This window comes from Gambusia affinis, linkage group LG06, assembly GCF_019740435.1.
Source record: "Gambusia affinis linkage group LG06, SWU_Gaff_1.0, whole genome shotgun sequence".
Classification (NCBI taxonomy): Eukaryota; Metazoa; Chordata; class Actinopteri; order Cyprinodontiformes; family Poeciliidae; genus Gambusia; species Gambusia affinis.
This window is the reverse complement of record NC_057873.1, coordinates 25,116,775-25,137,750: the sequence shown is the minus strand read 5'-3', so window position 1 is coordinate 25,137,750 and position 20,976 is coordinate 25,116,775. Positions and strand designations below refer to the sequence as shown.

At 40.5% G+C, this 20,976-nt stretch overlaps 1 protein-coding gene across 6 annotated transcripts; it reads right to left on the bottom strand.

Annotated features, from left to right (window-relative positions):
• Positions 1-26: 26 nt before the first annotated feature.
• On the bottom strand, positions 27-20,558 carry sytl2b (synaptotagmin-like 2b). Of its 6 annotated transcripts, XM_044118581.1 has the most exons (20): positions 20,381-20,516; positions 18,200-18,372; positions 16,027-16,190; positions 15,783-15,894; positions 14,277-14,325; positions 14,059-14,161; positions 13,557-13,968; positions 13,283-13,485; positions 8,544-10,949; positions 7,044-7,157; positions 6,911-6,961; positions 6,742-6,836; positions 6,577-6,654; positions 4,588-4,751; positions 4,127-4,229; positions 3,856-4,017; positions 3,625-3,709; positions 2,754-2,856; positions 2,454-2,659; positions 27-703 (listed from the first exon to the last, which is right to left on the bottom strand). In XM_044118581.1, exons 2-20 carry the CDS (start codon positions 18,298-18,300, stop codon positions 555-557), a joined length of 4,860 nt encoding a protein of 1,619 aa, XP_043974516.1. In that variant the 5' UTR covers positions 18,301-18,372; positions 20,381-20,516; the 3' UTR covers positions 27-554. The 6 variants fall into 6 exon arrangements, with proteins under 6 accessions (XP_043974516.1, XP_043974514.1, XP_043974512.1 ...); XM_044118579.1 differs by having other exon boundaries at positions 6,577-6,836; positions 20,480-20,558; XM_044118577.1 differs by having other exon boundaries at positions 6,577-6,836.
• Between the last annotated feature and the right edge of the window lie 418 nt (positions 20,559-20,976).

The following is a 20,976-nucleotide window of genomic DNA, read 5'->3' as shown; positions in this document are numbered from 1 at the left end:
CAGGAAACACACAAAAAATACAAATGTAAGATAGAAAATGATGAATTTTATTGGTATCAAACAACAGGTTATGTTTTTATGGGGTGTAGGTTGCAGACTTTGGAAACATCAGCATATAAGACGACTATAAATGCAACTTTCCTAAATTTCATGACTCAAAGTGGAATATCTATAACATAATACTCAAAGTTAAGGAGTCCCATTGCAAGGGTTAAAAATAACTACATTCCCGACCCAGTGTATTTCAGGATTCTTGGCATAAAAATATGAGAACTTAATTTCACAGCCAAAGCTTTAAACTTCTGTGATAAAATTCAACAAAAAGCTCTTTTTACCTTTAATGTGAAGAAACGTTAGTGCCCATAACATTCATTTTACCAACAACATTTGTCTTACACCCTTACTATAGAAAGAGAGTTTGCTTTTTCTGCGTCATAAAGTCAAATTGTTCAAACTTAGATGTAAGGTTGCTGTTACCATTACAGCTTAACACAATAATTTAACCAGGAGTTGGTCAATGGAAATAAATACTTCCTGCAGCCGTCGGGTGTATTTCATTTTAGAGCTGTTCTGGCAGAACTTAACATTCTCAGCGGCAGCACATCCTCCACCCATTCATTGGGAGAAGCCATCATGCGGTCCCAGAGCGCCACCTCGTACGGGCCGGAGTCCATCCAGTCCACCAGAGCGCCGTAGCTTCTGCCTGCAAAGAGGAAGAGAAACATCCAGAAGACACTGGATTAACCTCTGGTAACGTCTGGATTCAGGCACTTTTACTTTTTTTTTTTTTAAACACCATTTACGCCAGGATTTCTTTGTTTAGAGCAGGGGTGTCAAACTCTTTTTTTGCTCTTTTTTTTTTTTTTTTTTTTTTTGGGCCAAATCAAGATTATAAATGCTCTTAAAGGGCCGGTTGTGCCAGAATGTACTGATAGAACCCGTTAAAGTGTTAGAAATATTAATGAGTTCTTTTCAGTCCATCCAGGATTTCGCAAATGTTTATGTGATTTTTTTATTTTTTTTGTTTTGCAATAAAATCAAAGTGTTTGCGGCACTAATTTAGAAATATTTGTGATTTTTTTTTTTATGACGGTAAATGCAAGTTTTTATTGCTCGCTGTATATATCGCGGTGTATAATCTGACATCTATTAAGGCTGAGGCAGCTGCTTAGTACAAGTAGGAAAGTTTTTGACAATTTTTGAGAAAAATCTGCAATAAACTCCCAATTATGTATGCAATAAAGTGCGGGGGATTTTTTTGATTTTGCGTGAATTTCCACAATAATTCACAAGAAACTGGATCGACTGACTGATATAATTTGGCAGTAAACAGAAAAAAACTGCATTGATTTGATTAACATAATATTTAAGCACACTTGGTGTTCAGTCTAGAATCTAAAAGGCCACATAAAGAGCAATGGCGGGCCGCATTCGGCCCACGGGCCTCGAGTTTAACACATGTGGTTTAGAGTTTCCTTTCTCTTACCTATTTGATCTCAAAATATAATTCAGATCTTAAATAGGTCAGAGCTTCTTCTTGGGTTCAGGTTTCTGACATCTTTTCTGAACTTTGATGCAGCAAAATTGTGGTTACGGTACTAAGCAGCGTTTTCGTTTCTGGCAGGGCCCAGCGTTTAGTTTATCTACGTGCACCTCATTCACCAGGAAGTGTAAAACTATCTGAATGTGTCAGAAAAACAATAAATGCAACCAAAACAATCACCAAGAAACAAAGTATATGAAACATTTGTTGAGAAAATGCAACATGAGAAAAACCAATTGTGACACAAGTTAACCATAAACTACACACAATGATAGAGATAGATTTAAGGTCATAATTTAACAAAAATTAAATGAATAAATAAATGAAACAGAGCAAAAATAAGCCAGAAGAGAAAGACAACCGAATGAAGTCACAAATCAGATTTCTGTTAATTCTGTTTGATTTTTTTTCGTCTTTTTTTTGTATCATTTGATTCGATCTTCTCATTTCTATTGCAAATATTTTAGTAAACTTGAAATAAGAAGGAAACTAACTGACAGGTAACTTTTCAGCAAAACAAAGGAGCTTGTTTTAAGTCAATAACTCCTTAATATTGATTTTAAAAAGTGGTAGCTACAAGCGAAATAACCTACCAGTGGAATAATAATAATTTTTTAAAATATATTATAAAGAGAAAGTGTCCTGTCATTGACCAAAAGCAAGCTTATTTCTTTCTGGAAAGTTACTTGTAAGTTAGTTTTATCTTGTTTCAAGTGTACTAACATATTTGTGTTTGGTAAGACTTTGATTTTATTTTTGTTGCAGCAAGAGCCTGAAACACTTCTTCTTCTAACTTTTTCCTACCAATTGACCTAATTTTTAAGTTTTAACGACCGCACGGGGGAAAAGAAAAAGCAGCCGATGTCCAAAGAAAACCTTTGGACACATTCACTGGTCAGGCTGTGGTTACCTGTTCCGACGCCGAGCCTCAGCCCCCCCAGCAGGTTGCTGGCGAGTCGGTCTCGGTCCCACACGGTGAGCTCCACGCAGGCCTCGGTCAGGTCGGCCTCGCCGATGCCGTCGTACACCATGGTGTGGTTGAACACCGGCTCCACGGTCCTCCGCAGGACGCGCGTCTTCTGACGGCTCTTCCTGCTCGTGTCCGGCAGCACGAAGCTGGAAGTAAGGGAGAACGGCAGGGAGCGCTTACTTTTCACACATCAGACGTGAAAAGCCTAACCTTGTTTGAGATGATTTATCCGCGGCCTACCATTTGACGTACGGGTCGATGGTGGCTCTGATTAAAGGGAGGTTCTTGCATTCCTTCACCCAAATGTGAATCTCTCCGCTGCCGGAAACATCTCTGGGTAAACCTTGCGAAAAAAAAAAAGAAAAAAGGAACGTTTGCTTGTATAGCTGAAAGAAAATGGTTTAAATTGTTTTGTAAAATCTGAAAAGTGTGGCGTGAGTTTATGTTTAGCCCCATGAGTCCAAGCTACGTAGAAGCGGCTTCGCTGCTGAAAGCTGAACAAAGAGTATTGTAATGGTTTAATAGATAGCTTTAGAAATACATTCTGCCACTGCCGGTCGTTTGAAGACATTCATAATCTTGCTGTGGCATGAAATAAAAATGAGCTAAATAATTTTAAAAATATATCACTCGTCGAGAGCTGCAAATAACTATTTTTCCAAATATATACTACAACGAATGTTTTACTTTGAAAGCTAACAAAGTGTAACTAAAATGTTTTTCTATTAGAAATAAAATAGAGACCAAATGCTAGTTACTTTTAAAAGCCTGTTGTAGATATTATATATAGATTTTGCATAAGAACTTAGGGGGGGGAAAAAAAATCATAGAAATACTAATTTCTTGTTTCGTCCACATTATAAAACATTTCCTTGTTGTTGAGCTACAGAACGAAACTGACAGAATATGATTTTCCTTACTTTCTGCGCTAAGTTTATTTAAGCGGCAAAAGAGGTGCAATAAGCTAAAAATAAAACAAAAAACAAGAAAGTTACTTTAAATCCTGGTCTCTGTCTTCATTTTTATGATTTTCACTGACTTTTTCCAAGCTTATGACTTACATCCCTAACCAAATAATTCCTAACGCAGAGGAGGGTGACTGTGAGCAGACCTTCGCTGTGGGTGACCTGCGGCAGGTAGCGGATTGCCAGTCTCATCTCTCCCCGCCCGTTTAGCGGCGCAATCGACGGCAGAGTCTGAAAAAGAGGCGAGGCGCGACATGAGCAGCCTGGCTAGCCCGGTGGGAATGAGTGTACAGGTTGGACAAATGGAGGCAAATCCTCTGTTATTCGGTGAGAAAAGAAGTAGCGCAGCTTTTGTACCGCTGTGTGTTTGTGTTTACCCTAGCTTTCAGCGCCAAGTAATTCATCTGGGTGTGGTCGAAGTCCCACTTGGAGAGCTCCACGTCCACCTCGCCCAGGAAGCTGTTCTTCCCAAAAGTGTCGTGATGCCAGACGGAGAGAATGAGCGTCTGTGTCCTGAGGTACTCCATGCGAACACGATACTGTACGGACAGGAGAGACGCTTTTGTTTGCCGTGGGTCGAGTGTTTGGCGTGTGAAAAAACAAACAAAACAAAAAACCTCACTGAGTCAACTGAGTGCGCGGCCGTACCCGGAGGATCTCGTTGAAAGTCGGATTCAGTGTCTTTTTCTTTACAGATGTTTTCCTCTTTCCTAGATTGGCTTTGTCAGGAACCAGATAACTTTTGACGTACCTTTAAAAAATAAAACCCAACAACATTATGACACTAATGACAATTAGCAGAAGTAGAACCACCACTTCTATTGAAAGACGTCAAGAAAATTGTGACTAGATATTACCAACCATCAGAAAACAATGTCAAAATTGCACTTTTGTTTTGATTAATACTATAAAAGGGTTTTTATTTCGTATTATGAAAGAAAACCCACAATTGTTAATTAGTGTGTTTGTAAGTCAGTTCTGTAATTCCCTAAGCGTTTGAGGCCTACGCCACATGTAGCCGGATATCTTTTACTTCTAATTGATTAATTTGCTGCACATTAGCACGGTCAAAAATAACACTGGTTGGAAAGAATACGTTTAGAACTGACGGGTCGGAGCGGTTCCTCTTTGGGTCGACTGCGGCCAGGTCGCGGCACTCCGCCACAAAGATGTGAAACTCCCGCAGTCTTTGGACGTAGTTGATGGAAAACTGGATGGTTCCCTGAACCTCAACAAAATCGCCGCTGTACATGGTCATCACACTCCCACTCAGCTGTGAACAGGTAGGAACAAAAAAATAAATAAATAAATAAATAATCAAGTTAGGTAAACCTTTACAAGAATCAGACCCAAAGTTGAGTGAACAAATTTTCTGGCAAAAAGGAAGAATACCTTTCCGCCCAGTGGCTAAGCTAGGTTTAGCATCTTAAGCTAAGCTAGCTTTAGCATCTTAAGGATCATACGCTGTTGTATCTCATAAAGGTATAGTTTGAAGTCACTTCGCCCTTAGACTATGTTTTTTTCCTTAGCTCGTAATTGCTTGTTGCTGCATTAAGAGAAGATAATGCTTTATTGAATTTTCAAACGAAACATTTATTCATTTAGGAATTTTAGCATATTTTTTGCGTTGCCTCACCACAAATGACCCTATTAAAATAACTTATCATATTACTTTACTCATTACATGTTTGTTTGTTGTTAAAAACATGCTTTCATTTCCTTGTTTATGTTTTAGAGCAAAAACAGTATGTTAAGCTGCCAAAGAAAGTGTGAACATAGGTCCTATCTGTGAACCCTGTTTTTGAAAAAAGTAAAAGAAACCCAAAATCAGAACTTATTGTGCCACAATGCCTTTCCAAACTTTAATAAATTTTATGAAAAAAAAAGAGTTTGATGGCAAGCTAAATTTTTTTTAAACTTTTCATTTTCTTGCAAACCAAATCCTGAAAATGTGACCTCCACTTCTATTCTTCCAACCCACAGGAGATCATGTGCAACCAACTGTTAAAGCAAGGCACTAAATCAGTAAATAAAGTCCATCTGCTTGTAATTTCACGTCATTATAAATCCAGCTGTACTGAGAAGGCCTCAGAGCGCCGTTGGAGAATATTAGCGAACAAACAGAGTCATAAAAGACAAAGAAACGCAGCAGGTGGACCCGTGACAAAGCTGTGAAGTTTAAAGCGGAGAGGTTATAAAACAACATCACAAGCACTGAACGTCTCAGTGAGCTCTGATCAATCCATCATCTGAAAATCGCACAACTTCAAAGCTAAAAAAAAATAAAATCATCTAATCTGTCAGGCTGGGCAAAGAGAACCTTCTAATCATCAAAGGGATCCAAGGTTACGCCGGAGGAGCTGCAGAGATCAACAGCTGAGACGGCCAAATCTGTCAGTAGGACAATTATTGCTCATCCACAACACAAATCTGGCCTTTATGGAAGAAGATTATTGTTGACAAAAATCATGAGACATTGTGTTTCCCTCAAGCCAAGAGGGGAACACACCGGAAATTGCTGTATAGACCAGCAATAATCAATTATTGGTCTCTGCATTGGCAGATTATTTAATTTACAGCAAGATATTTTTCCATGTTATAAGTGAAATAATCTGGCAATGCAACTAAAAGTTTTTCATCAATATAAAGAAATTACTGACTTGAAACAGGCTTCTACATCTTTCTGAAAAATTACTTGTGAGTTAGTACACTTCAAATAAGACAAAGTTATTTGCACTAGAAACTGAACCAAAAATACTCTGTAAGATTTAGTGTTTCTGCAGTGCACTTAGTTATTTGAAGTAAGTGACCCTCCGCAGGAGAGAGGCAGTTAGGTCAAAATACTTGCTCTGATTAATCTGCATTATGTCATATTAACATGTTAAGTCCTCGTTTTTAGCACACTGGTTTGAACAGCAGACGCTTTAGCAAAACATAAAACACCGATTGAACGTGGATGACCTGCAACAGGGACACAACGTCACACTTCAAACTGTGAGACAGTGGAAGTGATGTTTTAAACACAAAACCAACAGGTGACGAAAGCAGCGTTTACACAGGGAGGATGCTCATGCAGAAGCAGGAGTGTGTGAACGTACAGAAGACACAGACGTCATGCCAGGGGAGCTGCTCAGGATAGTCGCTGAGCTGCAGAAGTCGGTGTCAATGCCGCGCTCCTGAAACGCAGACGGACCGCAGGGGAGGAAAGCTTCGTGCGGCTGAACGCGGTGCAGGGTTTGTTCTTCAGTCGGGGAAAGCGTTACCTCCTTCTGTAAGAACGACGGGACGGATTTGCTCATCTTCTTTAAGTGGTCCGGATCCGAAAAAGAAGAGGAGGAAGGAGTGGAGACGGCTGAAACTGTGGAGCAGGATTTCAGAGAACCTTTAGTAAATTTGCGATACGCATTTCAAATGTTTGTGCGGTTTTTTTACCTTCACTGTTGCGCCTGAGGTCAGCCGCCGGGTCAGCCCTTCTTTCTTGTCCTTTGAAAACAGTGAGAAACAAACTCATCTTAAATGTCGTTACAGACGTAAAACATGAAAAAGCTGTAGAGGGCGCACTGACGTGGTGCTGCGGATGCGGTGATGTCCTCCATGCTTTTAGCCAGATTTTTAGGCCGTGCCTCCGCTCGCCGCAGCGCCTTTCTCACCGGATTTTGCTCGTCTTCCTCGATTCCTCCTGCGTAGCAGAAGAAAACGACACAAGTAGGGCAAGACGTTACATTTTCGCAAGAAGATTTGATTCTGACAGCTTATTGCTCACATTAGACCAAGAAGGCAGACTTAAAAAAAAAAAGCATAAATATCAATATAATAAAATGCATATTATTGAAATAATGTGAAAAGTGAGAGTTTCTTTAATGTTGTCCCAGCACAATGTTGCATTATCAAAATTCAGCCTAGAGCTAGTTGTGTTCCCATGAAAATGTTTAACTTATAAACAAAAACTGTACCACATAATCATTTCTTTTTAAATGGAAGATTGTTTTGTTTTTTTAGCTGAACTTGTTAGCTGTTCACATATTCACTAATCAAAATGCACATATGTGAAAATTCTGATGTTTAACATTTGCAGTGCGTAAAAGATAGAAAGCTTCTTCTAGTTAAAATTGGCTCTAATTTTTGTTTTTATAGGTTATTCATTTCTATTTATTTATGTTAAGAATTTTCTAAATTGTTCTTCTAAACGCCACTCTGTTCTCTCAAGGCTTCATAAGTTTTTTGTTTTTTTTTCTAAGAATATTTAAATGCAGATATAAAACAATGTTTTGCGACACAATTCTCTGTGGAGCTTGTTTGTGTTTAGCTTCGAAGCCAAACAAAATACAAAACAGATGTAATTTAGATCAATCTAACAGTGATTAAGACTTAGCCTTCACTTCCTCACATCGTCTTTCAACAACTTTTCTTCTGTTAGGGTGGCAGTTTTAAAAATATATGCTATTTTTATTTATTTTGCAATTTTATCTTTAAATGTCATTATTTTGGCATTTTTTAAGTGTAGTGTGTATATATAGATATATATATATATATATATATATATATATATATATATATATATATATATATATATATATAATTTTTTATTTTTTGCCAAAATAGACATTTAAATGACCTTAGTAGTAGCTACAAGGTGAATCTCTTTATTTTTTTTTTTTAAATCACAGCTAAAACATTTTAGTTACCTAGTGGCTGCTTTGCTAAACAGATTGTCTTCACTGACAGGTTGTTCAAATGCAACAGATTTAGGCTGATTGCTGCCTAATCAGCAACAATCTGTTGCTGATTAGGTCAGCAACAATGATTAGCTGAACTAATCATTGTTGTGTCGATTGCGTCACATAAACTCCTGAATGTTAGCCTTTTTCGAAGCAGTAGCAGGTTTTCTGCCACTGGATCTTTGATTGATGTTGTCTTGCAGCCAGAAAGCCTTTGTAGCAAATAAGTAAATTTACTAGGTAGGTGAACCTAACCTTAATATTTAACACCCCAACAATCAAGGTGACAGAACGGGTAATGCTATGTAGGGTGAATATTACTAAGAAAACATAAAGTTAGATCTTACCTTTTGAACTGTTCCTGATGTTGGACCATGTTTCTGACGTACTGCTGACAGACGACTCCGGTCCTGTGTCTGAGCTGCTGTAGTTCGCCCAAACGGGCCGCTGGCTGATCTTGGTCGTCTTCCTGCCATCACGCTCCTCTGAGCTCAACGGTGTGCTCGCGCTCAGTGGTTCACCCAGATCAAGGTCGTACCTGGACTTCACCTCTGCGGCCTCTTTGCTCAACGCAAGCGTGAGTGTGGTGCGGATGCTGTTCTTGTCCGTCATCCCCAGGTAGTGGCGGTAGTCTGTGGGGACGAAAGCCCGGGCTCGTGGAATCACAAACTCTGGCTCGAGCTGCCTGTGTTTCCTGCTCTGAGACCGGAGAGGACTGAGGTCTACTCTCAGGTGGGTGGGATCTTTTTCCTCATCTGCACTCAGAGCAAACATGCTCGTGGCGCGGCGCAGAGAACTTCCACGGCTGCTGGAGATGCAGAGGCTGTCCTTTCTGCTTTTTGGAGACCGAATGTCTTTGGTTACGCTGCTTTGTGGCTTTGTGGACTTCTCTTCTCGACTGAAGTCCTTTGCACTCCTTTTGAACTGTTTTTGCTGCCCTGTCTCAGCTTGCGTGTAACTGGGCAAGTTACTTTTGTTGTCACTTTGTAACTTTGATCCAGGTCCAACCTGTTTATCATGTGGAGACTTTGCCCGGCTCTGGGGAGAAGGAAACGACTTCATGGCAGCTCCTCTTGTTTTCTCAACAGCAGTACTTGCATGATAAATCTCCGCATCAACGGACTTTAAATCCTGGGATGAGAGCTGGGATCGGAGGGGCTCTTTCCTTTTGGGGCTTTTGGGTTTGTCAGAGGTTAAAGATGCCTTAGAATCAGCAGTAGCTTCGTCCCAGAACTCTCGCAGAAAGTTAAACTGGGCACGACTCGTTCCAAGACTCGGATTCATCTTGTCTAACCTTTGATTCAATGGTAGAACCGTAAAACTCTGGGGATTCTTGTTACCACCTTCCTCGTCGCTTCCCGAATCATTTCCAATTGATCTCAAGTCAAACTCGGACTTCGTAAATCTCTTAGTCAGTTTTGTTTGATTCTCACCACGGGTCACTTTGCCTTCTCCAGGACCTTTAGGTTTGCCGTTGTAGAACGTTGGCTTGTTAAGCTCCTGCTCCCAAAAGGACTTCAGCTGCTTTATCCTCTCCGCTGTGCTTTCTTGGTGTTGCGATGGTTGCTTGTTTGAGTATGAACCGCCGGCCCTGTCCTTGGTGGCTGGATCATCTTTTCTTTTGGGAGACGAGCCTGAGTGCAAGTTTTTGTCCTCACTGTCTCTCCTTCTCACATCTTCAACCGAATCTCTGTGAATTTTGGCTTTTTTGGTGAGTTGCCCTTCATTCTCATCCATGTATGAGCCATTTCTGGACAAACTGAAATTTTCAGACTCTAAGCCGACCTTTGTTGTGAGGTCTGGATCCAGCTGAGATCCAGGAGCGGTCTTGGATAGAAGGTCTTGCAAGAAAAATTCTTTAGATCCTGAAAAGCCATCTGGTTGTAGATTTGGTGTGGCTGCAGAATCACTCTCAAACTCTTGGTCTATGATTGTTCTCTCTGATGAGTTTGGTCTGTTTGCAAGTAAACCTTCTCCTTCCAACACTCTTCTGTTGGCAGTTTGTAGATTGGATATTGACTTCAAATGGGTAGAGTCATTATTGTACTTTTCAGGTGCTTCTGACTGAATAGAGTTCACCATTTGCATGTTTTGGTTGTTGAGGGGCTGCTGCCTGCTTTCAACACTTTGTTCTGGGGTGTACTTATCATAAAGCCCCTTTCCATTATACTTTCCAGAAACAAAGTGTACATCAGGTTCTTTGGCTGCAAAACCCTCAGCTGAGTTTACTCCTTTGTCAGCTGGAGTCCCGGACTTGCTGATAAGTATCTTTGGGCCCGTGTTGCTTTTCTCCCAGAACGATTTCAAATGAGAAATTTTCAACGGCTTGCTTTCATCGCAACTATCCCTAACGTCCTGTGAATGCAGATGTTGAGTATCGAGTGTCTCCTTGCTTCCCTTTCTGTTGAGCTCATTGTTGATCTTTTGTAAGTGGCTCCTATTCGTTTCAGATCTATCTAGCTTTCTTTCACTGGTCGCTCTGTCGAATGACTCTTCCTCCCTTGATTTGCTGACAGACGCGTGCTTGTCAAAGTCCTTGCAGGCCTTTGGAGTGTCTTCTGAGTTCAGCCAGTCGCTGCTGTCCGTGCTGCGGTTGAACCAATCCAGCACCTTTGCGATGGAGTCGTCCTCTTCACCGGTGGGGCTCGTTGTCTGAGAGGACAGTTTGAAAGCAGTCATCTGATTGGGCTTCTGAGCTTGCTGATTGGATTTGTCAATGAAGTGGAGATCATATGACATAGGAGGGATGGGATCTGGAAGTGGAGGAGGAAGCAAAGAAGATAAATACACATCTCACTAATGTGTGGTTTCCTTTAATTTATTGCATTGATCCATGTCAAAAGCGCAATATACCAGTCCATGTGGAAAGAAAAATACTTTGTGTTTACACCCTATAAACGTTTCTACGTTAATTTACAATAACACATTTTGATTAAGTTGCAGGCCAACACAAAGTAAGTGGTACTTTGTAGAACTACCTTTGTAAATCTTATGAAGTATGCAAGCAGTTTTACACATCTAGAGAATTAAATGTTTGACTGACTATTCGTCTTTGCAAAATAACACCCGCTCAGTCCAAATTGATTAAGGACAATATGTTGCCATCAACATTTGTGTCTTTAAGATTTTTTTAGGTCTGAACTTTTGTCTAGGTCATTCTCACATATGAAGACGCATTGGTCTAAACTACTACATTTTTTTTTACCTGGATGTGTCTTTGGGTTTGTTGTTCTGCCCTAGTCTCAAGTCGTTTGCAAACTTTAACAAACGTTCTTGTAGTTTTGCTCTGTAGTTGTTTTGCTCCATCTTTCTATCAACTCCTGCTGAAGAAAAGCAATCCCGACTCCAGCGGAGTGCACAACTAATCATCTTTTCAACAGATTCTCCAACCAGAACTCTGAATCCCTGCAGCTCCTTCAAAGTTCCTATGAACTCTTAGTTTTTTTTCTCTGATTAATCCTCTCCTTGCCTAGTCTGTAGTTTGCAAAAGTCCAGTGGGCTTGAGTACTTTTGCAAAGCACTGCGATATGTAAATTGTAAATTTGTATTCATAGAGTTCATTTAAATTGGTAATAAGCATTTATTTCTTGTTTTTATTTCTTTATTTTAATGAGAGCTTTAAAGCTTTCACCACTACACAATATGTCCAAATCTTTAAAAGACTTCTTCCTTCTAACATTTAAGCCGTGTAACGATACTGGGTCATCGTTTTCATATGAATCATTTCAGGACTGGAGGCTTGCCAGTCCGCTATCCTCTTCCTCTGCAGCCATGTCTTTGCCATGTGTGCTCAGTGGGGGGTTTGCATTGTCCTGTTGAAAAATGCATGCAAAATATGCTCTGAAGGCAGCATATGTTGCTCCAAAACATTTTCAGAATCTTTTCGACTCTAATGCTGCTATCACTAAGGTCTATATGATCTGATTAGTCCTTTTCATTTTTGATCCAGAGCACATGGTATCAATTTCTTCAAAATGAAATAATAACGAGGATAAATTTGGAACACAGACTTATCTGACGATAACAAATCCATTTATCGGGTAATAGTCTGCCCATAAATGCCTTTGATAGCAGAATAATGAATGTCATCCAAGGATAACAGGAGTCTGATTTGCCTTTAATACCTGATAACCATGAATTTAACCTGCTGACACCTTCCGCTTGAAAAAGCATCACGGTTTTCGCCGGTTTTAGCCAAGTTACAGCTTTTCTTTTAAAATGTGCAGGAGGAAAAGTATGAAGCGATGGATGTTCATGACTTAAATCAAAATGGTGCTAAAATTAAAGAAAAAACAAATTTTTGACCCCATTATTTATCTCTTAATGACCAGGTAAAGATATTAAGTCATAAAATACATGATCCAACCTGAGCTTGCTGATGTTCATTCAGTGGGGAAAATGTGGCATGTTTTAGAACTACATTTTTTCTTGGAGTCATTTTGGTAGGCTAGCTGTTCCTGGAAGAGTTTAGAAACGTTTCCTGTTTTGTTTTTTTAATTATTATTATTATTATTTGTAGATAATGGCTCTCACTGATGTGCTGGAGTTCAAAAAATCTGAGAAATGGCTTTGTAAGCTTTTCAAACATCGTAATAAACGATGCTGTGTTGCAAAAACACAAAGTATTATCAAGTATTTTTGGTTTAGTTTATATCTTAATACACTTGAAATAAGACTGAACTATCTTTTCAACAAGATACAGCAGCTTGTTTTCATCAAATGATTCCTTAATATTGATAAAGTGCGAGTCCAATGGCAGATTATTTCATTTATAGCAACTTGTAAGTGAAATAACTTAAAGTAACTTAAAATAACTCCACATTTGAAGGCCTTGCGTCCTCGACGCGGACGTCGCGGGTTCGATTCCCGGACCCGGCCGACCTTTGCCGCATGTCTTGCCCCCACTCTCTCCCCCTTTCCTGTCAGCCTACTGTCATATAAGGGACACTAGATCACAAAAAGACCCCCTGGTGGGAAAAAAAACTTGACTTGGGTCATTATTTTAGGAAGGTGATGATATTTCAGGTGATGATTGTGGGGGAGATACTCAAACAAAAGATGAACTCATAATTGAAAGAGAGCTCACCCAGTGTGTTTGGAGGTAAACTCATCTCCTCCTGCCGCCCTGCTGTTCCCACGCTGCTGCTCGTGTCTCTGTCCTGAACCTTGTTACTCGGTAGGTTGAAAATGTTCAAGGTCGCACGCTCTCTTTGATCGTCTCGGGCTTCGACCCTCTGCTGTGGTGTTTCTCTGTCAGCGCTCACATCAGTCCCAGAGTGAGCAGCCGGTCTGAAACATGGCAGAGCTTCAGAAACGCAGACGGCTTTGGATGAGCGCATCAAGTAAAGGTTTTTACTCACCGCTCTTTTGTTATTGATGCTGAATTCTTGTCTATCTCCAGACTGGAATTGGAGGAAACCTGAGATACAGCACTGAGTGGCTGCAGGGAACTTTTATCTGCCGCTGAGGACGTCGGCGCAGAACCTGTCACCGGGACATTAACACTTCCCTGAGGCGTTTCATCTGTAATCTTCAGACCAGACTGGTTAGAGCTCCCGCTGGATCCCAGCTGGCGGCTCCGTCGCGGGGCAGGAACAATGGCCGCGGGCCTCGCCGGGGCGTTTAACCCCTGCTGGCTGCCGCGTCGAGGCAGGAACGTCCTCTTCTTCGGTACGGGCCTGAAGCCCGTGGAGGAGCTTTCTGATGTGACGGAGCCCCCCGAGGTCTGACTGGACTCCCCCGCCGGGGCATTCTTCAGCCGGGAGATTGCCTCTGGGTGGAAAAAATAAAAAATAAAAGATAGTTACGGTTTTGCTGTGGCTTTTATCACAAACCTGTTTGCTCTAAATCTCAGCTCCCCACCTGCCTCCTGCGTCTCCTGGTCCAGACGGGGGGCCGTGCTTTGGTTATTTTCAGGCGGTTCAACAACAATGAGGGAAGCTCGATTAAAGGGGTTGTGTCTCGGCTGGGAGGGGAATGAAAAGGACAAACGATTTAGATTGCAGCAGCCGCTGTGCCACGGAAAAAACTACAGATGCACAACAGGAAGCTAACCTGTCGGTTCTGAAAACAATGCCTACCATTTTGGGGGAACGAACTGATGAGTATCGATTTTCCTTTTCAGCGTCACTGCAGGGGAAAAGATAAATAGCCGATATTCTCAGAAACTATCGCAAGATGAAAAGTAAAACATCAGCAGCAATGAGCGAACATTGACACATGACATAAGAGTTTCCATGCATACATCACTTTCAGGATTCCAGGCTCCAATTTTTTTAGCTTTTATTTCTCTGACTTTTTTTGTGACACTTTTTCATCAAGTTGGAGGTGTTGCAAATTTGTACCTTGAATGTCCCACACTCAGTTTGTGATCCATTCTCTGAGAAACGTCCTGTTACTTGGATCTATGCTTTGGCATCTAAACCCAAACTGCAAGTCGTGTTTATGATGCCGCAGGTCTAAAAATAATTCATAAACTGAAAGATGAGGTGAGATTGACTGAAAAGAGTTTCAGTACACTTGTGGGTCAGCTGATAAATAAAAGTTGCTCATTAATATGCATCCTTGGGTCGTAGTAATGCAGCTACTACGGTAGTTGTTTTTTTTTTTTGGTAGTAAATGGTCAAAAGTAACCTAGCTTAAATTTGCCATTTACTCTATCAACATTTCTATTTAAACTTACGGATTTTTATTTACACATGTTCCTGAGATCAAACCACATGGATCAGGATTACAAATATTAACATGATCTGGTAGACGGCTATTCTCTAAAATGTAAAATACCTGCACTGTTTTGATGACTGGATTTGTTTAAAGTATCTACAATACCTTCCAAAGGACTCACACCGTTAACTGGAATACAAAACATATTGAAGTTTGTAGATCCAACATGACAAAAACATAAAGATATAGGGGGAAGAAAACCTTGAAATGCACCATATGTAGAACATATTACTTTAATCAAATTAAATATTATGTGAAATACCATAACTATGAACATGAGGCAAACAGAGGATGGAAGAAAATGAGCCTAATTGAATTAATATGACTGCACTAAAAGCTCATGTGATGAGGTGACAAATTTAAAAAGTACACAGTAACTGTAGTCTTTGTCATTGTGTAAATACCTGACAAGGAATTGGAGTTTTTACAGCCTTTGAAAAAAGCTTTAAAAAGCTTAGCCAAAACAAATATTGACTTTTTCCTCTTGCTGACAGAGTCTAAGCTGTGACCGAAGTTATTAAATATGCCTTTCTGTTGTTATTACTTTTGAAAAGTCTCAGCAGCGCAGCAAGCTTATTTTCGAGAGCTTCAGTTCGTGTAAAAAGTTTGCATGTTGCTAAGCTATTGTTCTGTTAATTTTGCCGTGCACACTTCTAAGTGGGTTAGAAAACAGGCTGTTTCCAGGCAGCACCACCTATGTTTACATAAGCCGAGTCACAAGACTGTCTGCACACTGGCAGGACGGCGGCGTCTTTAAGGGCCGAGCAAAAGAATGTCTCTCAGATGTGTGTCTGAATCTCAAGCCGAATTTAAGACAAAATCAGAGGAGCTCGTTGGAAGAAAAGATCAAACTGATTGTGTACATCATCTCAGGTGGTTGTGATGGTTCGAAACACCTCGCAGGTTTTGTTGGAGGCGCTGCGTCTGAGCTACGGCGGCTGGGCGTTTTGCTTCTCTCCACTCGAACGGACCCGTCTGCAGGGGAGGGGGGAAGGAGAGTATATGTCTTAATATGTACTCTCAGATTCTGTCACCAAGACCTCAAAGTTTAAAATGTTGGTTTTTTTGCACAGTTGGAACGTTTGCAGCTTTAAAAATCAAGCAGACCTAAACTAGCCGGCTTCCCTTGCTTCATGGACGCCAGGATGATTTCTGATCCGTGGATTTTGTCGCTGTGTCTTTGGGACTTGGCCTCGTAGAACCATTCCCCCGACAGGTACTTCAGCTTCACATCTGACTGAGACCCGCTGTCCAGAACCTTCTCCAGTTTCCTGTCATGAAAAAAAAAAAATCTGAATTGCAACATTGACCAGAGGATTCTTTTTTTTTTTTTTTCCTGTATTGCAACTTCAAGTCGCTTATAAAGATGGAAAAAATATGAGCTAACATCAGCAAACAAAAAGGAGTTAGACGATATCCGTTTATGGTGAAAGGCACTTTCAATACAAAATCTCAACTTAAAGTCCTGGATAATATTGAAATAAAAAACAGAAACATATTACATTAATATTTAAAGAAAAACTGTGCAAAAATGTCATGAAGGGTTTTAACTTAAACCGATGGAACTGAGTTCCCCTGCCTGCCTTTATGCACATAAACTTGACCAAAATTCAATTTTTAATCCAAAGGGTTTAATATGACATTAGACATTTAACCTTTTGACTTTTTCTCTGGAGGAAAGACCCAAACTGATTGACATCAAGGACTTTTTTTATGTAATCTCTTCTTGAATTTTATTTGATCAGTACATCAGTCAGACAGGTTCCATTTGTAATTAATCACAGTTAATTTATTATTTGACAAAGAGGGGATTCACTTTCTTTTTTTTTTTTACATGGTCAAGTTGGGTTAGAATAACTTTTTTTTCTCCCTAAAGGGGCAGTATCGTATATTTTCCATGCACAAAGCACCATTTTATAGCATAATCAAGTCACTATGTTGCCTTTAGTTGTTATACAAAGACTGCATATATCAAACATCCATCCATCCATTTTCTAACACCTTTGTCCCAAGTAGGGTCAGGATGGGTGCTGGTGTCCATCTCCAGCTAACGTTTCGGGCGAGAGGCGGGGTCACCCCGACAGGTCACCAGTCTGTCGCAGGGCAATATCAAAGATGACTTCAAAAAATTGGTTTTGTAATTTGACTCCTTAAAATTGGGTCTCTATCTCTTCCCAACACTCTGCCCTCAGCACCTCATCACAACAGTGCTTCTCGTTATGCCGTTAACAGCCTCGCTGAGGAATGTTGGGCCTAAATGGAGGAGCTGAGTGGGGAAGGCACAATGGAGGGACGCTCAGCTGAAAACCACGGCTCCAAGGAGGAGCTTAGCTGAAAAAGGCGGGGCTTTGTGAGAGCAAGCGTTTAGGCGCCCTGAATGGTTGCCATGGGAGATTCAAGGATGTCTTTAGTGAGGAAATGACATTATATAAAGCTTAGAAAAAAAAAAAAAGCTTTCTGTCTTGGTTTTGTACTCTGATCTTTGGTTCTTTGTGCAACCGGATGAATCCATCACTTCCATTGCAATTTCCGTCAACAGGGTTATATAACTGCTTCACATGATCACTCTCAAGAGAGTAAATTGGAAAACATCTCAGTCGAGTTAAAATAAAGTTACAGAGGGATCAAAACAAATTCCACCACTCCGGCTCATCTTTCTGCTGGCTGGGGGGAATCACGGCCGTCATGTGAGGCGGCGGTAGCGCATTATTACAGGCTGCCGGCTTAATCCTCTTTAAATCAGACCATCATTCAGCCAACATTCAGGTAACGAAGTCAACTCTATTAAAACGCCCAATGAAGAGAGAGCTCTTTGTTTTACAGCAAATCTCACTTTTGAAAAAATTTTATTAAACACATTTCCAAATCAGGTGTATTTATCTGTACATTTACGGCTGAATTGGAATTTCAAAGATGGATCCTCAAAATCTCCTGACGGTCAGGAGACAAAAGCTTCAACTGTTTGCAGAAGACGGCGATTTGAGATTAAAGCTCATTTTGAAGGCTGTCACGGAACATTTCTGCAACCTAGCTGTAATCGAATTGCTCTGATCACATTTATGTCCCTCAGCGTCCAACCCCAGACAGGCTGTCATTGTGTCACGCATCAGGCAAAGACTCTCCTTCATGAGGTTTATGTTGGTGGGATAGTATAAAAAGACATCAACTTAAACTCAGTTTAGCTTTCATTTCAAGTCTGCTGGAACATTCAGGTTCGCGTAAGGAAATAACGGCATGGAGCCTTTCAAGGAAAAAGTAGACTGCGTGAATCTCTCTCCACCTGATTCTCTCCTCCTCGGCCCGCTTCAGCTCCTCGTCCCTCTTCAGCACCATCAGTATCACCTCCTGCTCCTCCTCCGTCAGGTGGCTCAGGTCGATCATGCTTTCCCCTCCTCCTCCTGTTGCTGCTTTCCCTCGGCGGACAGGTGTGAGAACGCCCAGCGCGCGCTGGCTCTGTTGAACAAATACCGCCGTTTACCTCCTGAGAAGGATGTATTTCCGCACAGCAAGATAAGATACAATACACGGAGGAAGAAAAAAAAAAAGAAGAGAGGACAGAAAAGTTGCTAAAGGAAGTTTCTCTCTCACATGGTGCTCACTTCATATAAAGAACTATTGAACATTAAGCCATTAAAGGTTATTTTGCGGACCCGTCGCTAACAACGAGCTTCTGATTATGATTCACCATCTATATTTAATTTACAAACAAGCAGAGGTTAAATGGGCCCTGAAGAGGAATTGAAATGAGGGCCCCAATAGCGATTTGAGTGGCCAATTGTCATTTATTTGTTCATTTGTTTTTAGTTGAGGCATCAAAATATATACAGTATATGTATTTTTTCCCACATGAAGGTTTCTCAAAATCCAATGTCTTAAAAAAGACAAAACAAAATTGCGGCTAATTCTGCTTTGTGTTTGTTTGGGTGTATTAAATTATAACAGGCACATTAATTAAGCTGCTCAGCTAACATTAAAAATTAAGGACAGACTATTAGTAAACGCCTCCAAAGGAAGAACAATATGAAAAGAACTTCTCAAAAATGACTGTTTAGTTGCCTTGTGCCTTTTGTGATGTCACCATAGGCCTGTTGAATTTTGTTTTTGTTGCATTTTACCTTTAATATTCAAAGTTTACAATAAAACAGATACAGACAAATAGAAAGAAATGGACCATGCTGTTTTATGGGTGTCAAAATATTTCATTTATGAGTTTTGATATTGCAGAAAAGATTGGCTGGAAGCTTGAAATTAATACTAAGGCAATATGTATTTTGCTTTGCATAATCACAGAACATTTTAGTGCTCTTTTTAAAATTGAAAATAATTTCAAATGTTAGATTTGAATAAATTTCAATTTAATCTATTCATAATCCTTAATTTAGGCAACTTTTTCCACACATAACTAAAAAAACAGAAGTTCTAAACTTTAAAGTTTTGGAGCATTCTTCTCCAGCTCGGTTCTCCTTTGCCACGAGTTGAATCTGCTGGCAAAACCTTTAAGACCGAAGGTGTTTTAGCTGTTTAATAACTGTAGTTCATTTTGACTGTCTTTGATTGTCTTCAACTGTATCACTTCCTCACCATTACATGTGACGAATTCAAAGACTTTCCATGTTAAGCTCAGTCACTTCAAACTCAACGTTTTGGGTGTGAAACAGCGTTACATAAAGTGAGATGTTTTGTACCGACCATGCATTAATTGTAATGCTTGGTCTGGACAAAACGTACCCACGTGGTTAATCTATTATTCAAAACAGTTTAATGTAATCCACTTTTGCGCTGAGGAATGTGGCTTTATGACAGTCAGTGAGCGCCATACCAGCACGAGGTCCCTTGGTGTTTTGATGAGGGGTCACACAACTCATGTTTAATAAGAGACAACTGTCCCTATAGAGGGATCAGAGCAATTAAAAAAAATAAAATAAAATAAAAATTAAAAAAATTCCGAGAATGATTACGTAATTCAATTAAAAATATACTTGAGATTTATTTATTTTTTTTTTTTTAAAGTCATTCATCGCCATAGTTTGGGATAATGCTGAACTACGCACAACATGACGAGATCACAATGGCAAGTTGAACCAGAACCATGACAACAGAACCACCCAAGTAGGGAACCCACCCTAACTTTGGGAAACAGTTTCCCTAATCGATTATTTTCCCTTTATATTTTCTGGATGTGTAAACTGCTTCCTGCTTCATAAATATTGCGAGTCTTCCTCTTGTTCTGGACAATCCAGAGGTTAAACTGGAGCTGGGGCCGTTTTTTTTAAGGAGTAGGTAGTTGACGCAACAGGTAAGACAATTTGTCGTATCCTGCCTCATTTCTTCGTCTAAAACTTGATCCTTTGAATATTTTTGAAAACTTTAGTAATTTAAGACAGAGTCATGAATTTACTGAAACACACTACGATGAAACCTCTGCTTACTGTAGGAAAACATATGAATAGCTTTCACCTACCTTTAAGGACAACTTTACGACTCAGAACCTCGTATTCAGATGGAAGGTGGGGGAAAAAAGCCAACAAAAATGATAAATGCATAAAGTTTTTAACTTCACCTCCGCAGGTCTGCTGCCACTGCTGGATGCGCTCGACGGGAGCGGAGGAGAGGGGGCGGACTCTCAGCGCAGGGATGGGGAGGATCTGACAAAGACGAGCAACGATAAGGAGCAGCCATTGTATTATATCACCGCCGTATCCGTCTACAGCATCATCCAGCGGCTTAATGTGTGTCCGGATGATTAATGTCGACTGATGGGTCTCCTTTCGAAACGGGCTGAAGAAACAAGTCGCGGATGGGCGTGTTAGACCGGCCCGGGCTGCAATGGCAGGCATTGTCCAGCAGGTGTCACCGGTGGAGATGCGGCCAGTGTTTGACAAAAGGGTGTGCGCATCTTCCAGACCGGCGGAGAGAACAGGACGGGCCGAGGTCAAACAGCAATTAAAGCTGCGCAACACGAAGCTGTTTCACCATCTGCGCTACGGTTTGGAGGAATAAAGCCCCCCACTGCGACTGCGAGGTGATTCTCTGACCTTCAACACACAATAATGGATG